Source organism: Poeciliopsis prolifica, unplaced genomic scaffold, assembly GCF_027474105.1.
Source record: "Poeciliopsis prolifica strain line A6 unplaced genomic scaffold, Auburn_PproV2 SCAFFOLD040, whole genome shotgun sequence".
NCBI lineage: Eukaryota > Metazoa > Chordata > Actinopteri > Cyprinodontiformes > Poeciliidae > Poeciliopsis > Poeciliopsis prolifica.
The window spans coordinates 3,057,501-3,067,549 of NW_026562415.1; the positions used below are offsets into that span (position 1 = coordinate 3,057,501).

Genomic DNA, 10,049 nt, shown 5'->3' on the forward strand with positions numbered 1-10,049 from the left:
GCCAAGAAAAACCTTCCGAACCAAATCAGATTTATCTGCTATTAACAAACAAGTGGGACTTTAACTGACGGCAGAGGCGCTTCAGCTCTTGCTTAAGGTGAACTCGAATGCAACCGTTCGATGTTCACAAAACTACTACGCCCATTACAGGTGACATTCCTACTCAAACGATCTATTTTGGTCTCATTTGTTTACATCACAAAACCCTGACAGTTTATCTAGGGTGTGTAGACTTTGGATGCGTGCTGCACTGTATTTCAGTTTTATTGACTGCCGACTTTATTTTCCTGTACTTTAAATGTGACAGTTGGAGGCAAAGAGAAGAAAGATTTACAAGAGAAAACAGTGCTGGTTCAACCAGTAAGACATGATCAACCAGAGATCAAGGTTTATGATTTAAAAAAAAAAAATGTATTAAGTGTACATATACTTCAGACTGTGTTTGTCTTGTGAACATATGTTGCAGGGGAAAAACGCATATATCGGACTTATAGGACATAAATATGCATACCCAAATAACTGTACAAATGGCTACTGCGAACACTGCTTCAGGTAAAGAAGCATCGTCTGCATGCACAAGTGCAACTCTTCTAGTGTGTGGATCGCTGCTCATCTACACATTTGGGAACATGCTGCTTCACTTTAAAGCATACCTTTTATACATAATCCAAAGCACATGTGCACCCAGTCAAGATAATTCCTATAATTCCCTCCTATAAAGATCCACTTTACACACATTAAGCAAAACAATTTTATAGGACTCAAACAACATTAAAACATGTATTTTATTCTGTTTTAAGCTACAGAATAACATACATGTTATTTTTTTGTGTTGAATGTTATCACTGGACACTCAACATACGGTAATAAAGATAATTTGAAATCTCAAATTTGACTTTTTCTGGTATGTTATTGCCATCACGATGACTTCTTTGCTTATTGATGATCCTGCTTGTTCCGGTTCTTGGTCAAAATCACCAAAAAAACTGTATTGTTGTTTGGTTTTTTTAGCTAAAAAACACCCAAATACAGTCAACCTAACATTAGATTACCCTAAAATAGTTTCACTGTTGCATTTCTTTGAACCTGAAAGTTACAGTATTTCCAGATGGCAGATACTTTTACATACAAAATATTTGATTAAACTGATTCATATGAGGGAATTAGGTTTAAAGCTTGTCCTGTCATTGTGTTACCAGTGCAAGAGCTTTATGTTCACATTCCTCAGACCAGTGCAGTGTGTTCCTTCTTTTTCCAAACTGGAACTTGAAAAAGACCTTCGTGCAAATAAACTCCAGCAATTTATCTAATATCAGGAATTTACGTGATTAACCTCCATGTCAATCACAGAGTTACATAATGGTCTCAAACACGAAAGATCTTGAAACCACCGCTCCAATTTCCTCTTGAGAAAGCCCTACAGCACTGAATTATTAATACCAGTTCATTAACTTGTTCCCGGCATTCCAGCATTGTAGCTGACTGGGGTCGAGCTGCAGTAATAACATATCTTATGGAGGCCCACTGTTAAGTGGCTCCAGTTGCTTAACATGCCTGATCAACACTTTTGTATGACCGCTTTGCTTGTGGAAGAATTGTAAGTGGTTTGCCTGGCAGAGGTTGAGGATGTTTGTTTTCACTCTAAAAGTCACGCATCATTACACTCATACAGCTGAGAACAGTGGAGGTGACTAAACATCAGTATGGCTATTTGTTCAAGTCCAAATAAGATGTATTTGCGTGTGCACAGGGATATGCGATGCTGAAAAAAAGTCTGTGAAGCATAGTTTTGGCTATGGCATGCAACAGAAATAGTTTATTGTACTTCATGGTCATCACTGATATGATCAATAAATATAATCCAAATCATTTTAAAGCTCAGACTTTGAATCCAGGACTTTTCTAAAGTCATGAATGCATCAATAGACAACGGTTGTGGATTATGTGTGAAACAACAATTCATGACTTCCAGTTCTGTTATGGATTCACGCAAAGAAGAATTAATAAGAGGAATTAACAACAGTGGGTTTGTAGGCCTGATATCACTGGAATGAAGTTAACGCTAGCTCCATCAGCACCACAGACACAGCGAGGCACTTCATTGACAGTGGCTAGATTATGTAAGCCTGGACCACTGCCGTAAACAATAAAAACAATTCCTTAATGCTTTGCCCCAACTTTAGATCTTTATACCACTGGAAAATCTTACATTACGCTTCTGGATTGGTAACAATCCAATTTTGGACACAAGTTGTTGCAGCTTTTCCACAAACCTTCCAAGTTTGCATTATGCCCTTTGTACCTCTGATTAGACACAATACCCGCCTCCAAAGCTTGTCATTTAAATCTGCTCCCCTTTTTTATGTACTTATGTATACTTCTGCACTTATATATGTGCTCACACAAGCTGCCATGCATACATACAACACCAAGCAGAAAAATTCAGGTCTGGGTTTGTTCCCACAGACACTCACTTTGTCTTATCCAGTGACCTCACCGCTTTGCTGAAGGGCAGGGAAACGCAGATAGAAAGAGGTCTGTATTTACCTCCGAGTGACCTCAGTCTTAACGCAAACACATAGACCAATAACTTAGCGAACAGCAACACATTTCATAGAGAAAGTCGAGATCACATTCTATCCTGGGTTGAGTGTTACAATGCATGTTCGGAGGACAGTTACAATAAATTTCACTTCTCATTTTAGTCCCACTTCTTATGAAACGAGTTCAGAAAGGAAACGGCAAGAGATTCTGCATGCATCCGATTTACATGCATGGACTCTTTGTTTAATGATGAAATATTTACCTGAAAGAAATGTATGTATTCAGTTGTGTTTCTTTCAAGAGAAGAGCACAAAAACAGTCATAAAAGTGCCTCAGACCAGATTGCCAGTGAATGAGAGAGGCGAGCTTTACAGGCCTAGTGTGTGTTTGTGATTTATGTGCATCTGCTGGGGTGTGTGCATGCATACTTGAGTTGTAGTGTTGTAGAGTCCCAGCGAGCCAGCCCAGGCGTTAGAGAGAGGGGCTTCCTGCTGCTTCTTGGCGAGCGCGACTAGGACGAGTGGACGAAGACGAAAAAGCGTGGCACAAAACTCTCGGCCCGAACTCCGCTTGTCGTGATTTATTTCTATGCTCTGAGGAGCCACTTAACTTAATTTGACATTACTGTCATCATAAACTATACCACGCAGAGAGCAGAATGAGTCTGTAACGAGCTGAAAACAAGAGGACGGAGATTCCAGCCCAAGTGGAAGCAGAGTTTGTGGTGACAATAATGGCGCCAGATAAACTGCTCTTTTTCACCCTGACAATATAATTATGCGTTTATGAGAAAGAAGGAGAGGAAGAAACAGGGATACGGGGGTCATGATCTAATTGTTTATTTCTGACACTCTGTAGTATCAGTCAATCTAGGCTTTATCGTGCTCATACAAACTGTGAGGTAAAAAGGGAAAATTGTTTTAAAGCTGCCGCTTGCCCTAAATTGGCACTAAGATTTGGCAGTGCCCACATCAAAAAGCTAAATCCTCTTTGCATGAAGGTTTTTACAGTCAAACAAGACAAAGACTGAGCTGTCTGTGACAATGGAAGACAAACCTTTCAAACTTGAGAATCATGTAGCAGCAGTTGAATATAGCGGTGGAAGAGTCATGCTGTGGGCTGTTTTATTGGAGAAAAGTGGAAGAGTAGGGTACAGGAATTACCTAATAAAATTCTTCAGCTTCATCTCAGATTATGAACATAATTTGGTGGTTCAAATGGACAACAGTCCCAAGCACACACCAAGAGTCCTGAGAGGTTTTGAACTCAATATGTTGTCACACTATATGTCAATGTGAATGTTCATGAGTACAGTTTTGACATTCGTGGTTTACAGAATACACACAGCATGTGAAAAGAAGATGCTGCCAGAATAATGAGTCATATTGAAATGAAACAAAAATTTTGAAATCAGATGCACATCACCCGGTAATCATTAACGTCTTCATTGTTTTCCAGCTGTTCAAAGTTGAACCATTTCTGATTAAACTTAACTAGTCACCATAAATGCAGCTAATTGGAGTTGACAGTACTATCATTTTTATTTTCAGTTTTGAAATTATTGCATGGAAAACAAGTGAAACAACGGGTCAAAAATGAAAATGTGTCATAGGGTGTGTGTTTACTCTTCCCAGATGGTGGCAAAGAATTTCACTCAGCCGTGTTCTGAACCTGTTTGTGATCTGTTTGTTTAAACATAAACGGATCAAATGTGTTTCACTTGGAGTTTCTTGCAACAGTCTTTGTACCTCTTGAATGTTTCCGTATTTCACAAACATCAGCACGTTTTATTGGGATTTTATGTGATTGGCTAACAAAGTAGAAGATATTTTATTAGGAAGAGGGAAACTAATGCTTTTATATTTAGTTGGGTTTTTTTTTTCAAATACAAATTAAAAGTGATGTTATGAACAGTTTAAAGTCTCGTCTCATTTGAAGATCACGCTCAAAAGTTCCCAGAATTGTAAAGACAATTGTACAGCTTCTTGTACTTCACACCCCCTGCCTGAATGTAACAATTACACACACACACACACACACACACACACACACACACACACACACACACACACACACACACACACACACACACACACACACACACACACTCGCACGCACGCACATTAAGTTCTGGAATATTATGTAGGAATAGAAAATCAATGCAATAACACATAAATATTAAATTGCGCAGACTTGCCGTACTGTGGCCCCTCTTCTTCTTCCATTATCTGGCAATGTCACTGAGTAACCAGTTCAAACTTGTTTACATTGAAGAACCGACTCTGACTGTCGTTCAGGAAAGGCTGCTGGGATTTAAGTTGTCAAAGTTCTGTTTACATATCGACAGTAGGACAGGGGATATACATCCACACTGATTTACGAGGGACCTCAGAGGTTTTAGGGTGAACAAAAAGTCAAGGAACTCGGAGATGTTGGAACAAAGTCCTGCTGCCTGTACGACTGAACTGCCTGATGGGACAGACAAGTTGCTTTCAAGTTGAAAGACGTTGCATGTCTTTCAGTGACTGAAGATTTCCAACTTCCCATTACTTTAAGCGTATTATTTTTTCTCACTGGGGAAACATGATATTATGGGGATGTTTAGTTTCTAGACTCAGCTTCGATGTGATGCTATGTTGATAAAATATGATACTACAAGAACTCGCAGATTTAGTTTCTGTGTAATGTCTTGACAACTTTTATAATCAAATGCTGCAGAAGAAGGGCAACGTGAGGACTTCCCAAGAGTTTTGCACCTGAGTTTTTCAAATGCGATGGCCAACAAGAACTTTGTTCTGGTTCTTGGGAATCAGAGTGTCCTGCAGCTGGCTTGAGGCCTGAACTGAGGAGCTGGGGGGAAATGACTAATAAATCCTGGGAAAATAAACAAAGAAAACTTGAAGGATTAACTAAGGAATTTAGTGAATTTATTGGTTCTATTTTGGGTCACTATCAGTGCTTATTTCAGTGCTGACTTGTGCTAACAATATTGAAAAGGTTATAGAGGTAGGCAATAGCCATTACTGACCAATTCATTTATTTTTTTTTTTTGGTAAATTTCTGTATATAATTGAAAGCTTAAACCCACAACCTAAGAAATGAAAAAAACAAAACAAAAAACACCAGCATTAGTATGTCTATGAACACAAATGCTTTAGTTGTCAGATGACTGTTTGTCATCATTTCTCCATAGGATATGAGTCGAAGGCAACAATCAATTATTTGATTATAAGTGGTGATCTAAATCTAAATTTTCTTTCCAGATTACGGCTACATCAGTGTAAAAGAAGCTAGTTGCTTCAAAAGCCGCGCATCTTCACACACATTATGTCAAAAGTCATTTTAAAAAAAGAGAAAACCAGATGGTACCGTATAGAGTGCAGTATTGCTTCTAAACATAGAACATCAGTAAAAGAGAACAACTGTTCTCTTTTACTAACATCGAAACTTGACTCTCATGCTTTGAGAGGCCATGTGATTATTTCTAAGTCTTTATCAGCACTCCACACTCTGCTGCTGTGCGCTATACATAGAGAGTGACTTCGAGGTGCAAAGCCTTCACACCATAGAAATAGATTCATCATGATGGCTACACACAGACAGATGAAAAACTCTTGAGTCCAAATGGAATATCCCAGGTTCAGTCAACGTTATCATCACGGATCACAACCAAACAGGATTTAAGGCTACGCGCAAATGCTTAAGAATTGCGTCAAGGCGTTGCGTCGATGTGAAATGAAGAAAAATGTCAAACAGTAACCCTTAACGGTCTGAGTCAACGTGCTCTCAATTTCAGGCCCTCCAGTTATTGTGCAACATCAGCAGAAGCTTGAATTTGTAGGTCAAACCACATCTAATCTCAGAACATAACTGGGACTAAGATGCTTTTCCTGCACATTGTCGCTGGCATTTATAGTCACACATACATTATAATCACAATGTCTTTAAAGATGCAATGGCTACCATCTGTTCTCTCAAATAACACGTGAGCGTCAGGACTGAGGAATCAAACAGTCTTAGTTATCTAACAGGATGTACATTTTGCTATGCCCTGGATGTCTACTCCCACATGAACTCATTTCAGCTCAGTGTTGATTATGCTTCTCATTACATCTGTCGACAGATATCAAAGCCACCAGCAATGAATAGTTGAGGTGAGGACTTGGCCACACATTTTTGTACAAAGCCATATGTTGCAACAGACATAAGTGATGGCAGATTGTGGCTAAAAGCTGCTCTGTGAGGTGTTGAGCTTCTGTTTTCTGCAAGAACCTCTGCAGCTGCTTACTAACACCATAAAGGACGATGTTTTCCTTTCTTACTGAGGCTGTCGGCGCAAATAAGGTTCATTCATACAGGGTAACTCACTCAAACATGGATACATGTTTAGAGTTGGACTGGTTGTGTAGTTTCATTAATTGATGGCTGGCAGGTTTGAATGGATCTAGAAAGTCTACACACCGTTGTTTTAGATGTAAACAAATCAGGCTGCAGTATGTTTAGTTTATACATAACACTGTTCATTATCCATCCAACCGTCTGTTGTCTTTATTTGTGGGTCTTTACAGGTTCATGAGGAGCTGGTGTCTGGCAGGTAGGACAGGTGGCCAGTGTGTCACGAATCGTCAGGTAGCCATGCTCACACTCACTCATACGTAGAGATATTTGATTCCATCAATAGGCTTTTGAGAAAAGCACCAACTGTGTTAGAGGTAGATGTGTCATAAATATACACTTTGTTAAATATGATGCATTTGTCACTGTGATATAGTAAACTCCCCATCGTTTTGGGTCAGATTTTTATCCTGTCAGTGACCTTCACTTCTTCGCATTTGTGAGTGCCTGCTGCTCCCACCTAGAATGACTCCATTAGCATCCATTATTAACCTTCACACCTTGGTCCTAATTGATATTTGATTGATGTCGCGATCACGTCTCTTTCTTGGAACAGTGTCCAAACACTGAACCGAAACCTTAAAGAGGCAAACGGCAGCCCTCTGATCCTCAGGTCTCACTTAGGCAGGACATACCACAACTGTGTGGCGTCGCCAAGACAGGAGCAGCGATTCGGAGGAACAGATATGCCAGGAGTGACACAACAAAGATGAAAGAGAAAAAGGAGAAGGAAATGTAAACAGGGGGAATGCAGTGAAGAGGCGCCGCAGAGCAAAGCAGGAAAACTTCTCTCCTGTTCACCTGCCTTGCTCCATCTGTTTGGGTCGCACTGACCTGCAGTGGGCCGCTGGCTGGCATGGTGGATCTCATCGATGCCAGGTCGATGTCGCGTCCCTGCTCTCCTCTCTCCGTCTTCCCCAGTCCCTGCATCATGAGGCCTGCAGCGAGCACTCCAGACGTCGAGACAAACACGCGCTTTAGGTTTGCTCTCACAGGAGCAAAAGATGCCAATGCGACGATGGCAGAGGGAGATACCCTGGAAGCCAGGCACCGAGCACCAAGTAAGGCCAGGCAGGACAACAGAGGGACAAACAAATGGCTCATTCAGTCCATCCTGGTCTCCTCCTCTCACTGATTCACACTTTGCAATTTGTCTCTGTTGCTATTTTTTTTTTTTAGATACTAAATCTATTATAGTTTGTTAAAACCTTGAACACAATCAAAATACACAGCCACCACGATGATGCCTCGATAACAGAATGCTGGCTGTCAGCAGTTGAAATATGGCAAATATTAATTGTTGTCACTTAAAAGCGAAATGTTTGGCCTCATTTAATGTCAGAAAGTTCCTGCAATATGAGCTGATGCTGCTTGAGGAAGGGTTTTGAGTTTGTGGCTTCATTCTCCTTCTTTTGAGTATTTCGAGGCTTCATGGCGACTGTTCATAAGGCTATGATGGATTTTTTTTTTTTACTTATGTGTACTTTATTGGACTGAAAGTTACTAAATTAATCCCTACATTTTAGGATAAACACAAACCTCCCCACCCACAGGCAGTTAATTTCTGTTCCTAGAAGAAGCTTGCACAAGATGGCTCATTTAGCCAAACCTCTGTATTTTCTGGTTCCAAGAGACAAAAAAAAAAAAAAAACTGTATTTGGAGGATGACATTTACAGATCTTCCTCCAAATTGTAAATCCTGATGTCAGCTTAAGTTATTTAGTAAACATGTTTACTTATCTCTCCCAGTTTGGTTTGTGCCAGGTGAATACATACTACTTTGGAAAGGTTTTGGTTTACCTAAGATGAAAGATTGAGGTTTGAGAGGGAATGCATTCACACATTCTAGATTGCTTATGCACGTCAATATTTCCGTATGTTTTGCTGCAAATCTTTTGGTGTGGTGTTAAGCAATTACTCTGCAAGCTTCCAGCTTTCAAACTTTGTTTTTTTTTTCAGTTTTTCATGACCATTTTCAGAAGGATTACGGTAATCTTTGCTTAAACCATTTCAACCTAAACATAAATCTGGTACCTGTTGTGTTGACATGTAAACAAATTTCAAAAATAAAATCTGAAAATTCATAAAGTACAAGATCCGAAAGGGAAATAAATACTTGTAGAAATAGTATTGTAGCGCAATACAAATGACACCCATTGCAGCATATTTAAAAATACACTATGTCCAGAAATTAAAAACGGTTTAAGGCTATAAAATTAATTTATAACTGTGTAAACAAATAGAAAACACAAGTTAGGTCCTGACGTGTAAACTGATTCGTGCACAAATGTGTTTGGCAAAAGTTTTGACTGAAAAGCGTTTAAGGAAAATTAAATTGACAAGTAGTTATTCTTAAGAAACCGCAACCAAAAGAAATGGTGGAAGTGTGTCAAATTACAGAGGAACTGGCAGAGTCACACGAAGTGCAGCTGTTAATATTTACAACCATTCAGAAGGCACGGTAGAGTCTGTGCCATGGTTTATGGCAGCACTTTACTCCCCATTATTGGCTGCCAGCTAATAACTGATGTAATAATGAACACTGTGAAATACAGCACACTAACATGCTGACATTTTGATCAGTTTGGCATCTGATCTAAAGGAACATCTATTTATCAACACCTTCGTTTTTCACCATGTCTTTGGGGAAATCCTGGGTTCAGTTCTGTTTGTTTGTTTCTTGTTCTTCCATCCATCTTCCCAGGTTTCTGTTTCCTGGTATGAAGTTTCTCCTGAAACGAAACTCATGTCATTACAGGAGGAGTGCATCTTAATGCAACTATACTCTGCTGGGGGCTTGAATGCTATTTTTATCACTATGGAAGCAGCATAATTTCTAAAGCTTTCTAAAGCCATTTGAGTACTACTCAATTTGATAGGCTTCATTTGACTGTGAAGTGGTGTTCTCCATTCTCGGTCATGCTGTCGGATAGCACCACCACACACATTTAAAATTCAAAATCTGCATAACTTTCCTGAACATATGGAAGGTTTCTGCATCTCCACCATCAGTTTCAGTCGTGGTGAAAACACGCATCTCTTCACTGTCATGAGGGGATGTAGGTTAGATTTTTATCTGTACAGATATAGCGTCCTACCAAGCATAATGT

The 10,049-nt window shown here is 39.6% G+C and overlaps 1 protein-coding gene across 1 annotated transcript in view; it reads right to left on the bottom strand.

The window, feature by feature from the left end:
- Positions 1 to 8,006, bottom strand: part of LOC129375655 (ninjurin-2-like) — a 23,666-nt gene extending 15,660 nt beyond the window's left edge. The window contains exon 1 of the mRNA XM_055054893.1: positions 7,774 to 8,006. Coding sequence (XP_054910868.1) covers positions 7,774 to 7,872 — 99 coding nt within the window. The 5' untranslated portion in view covers positions 7,873 to 8,006. The remainder of the gene's footprint in view (positions 1 to 7,773) is intronic.
- Positions 8,007 to 10,049: the final 2,043 nt, after the last annotated feature.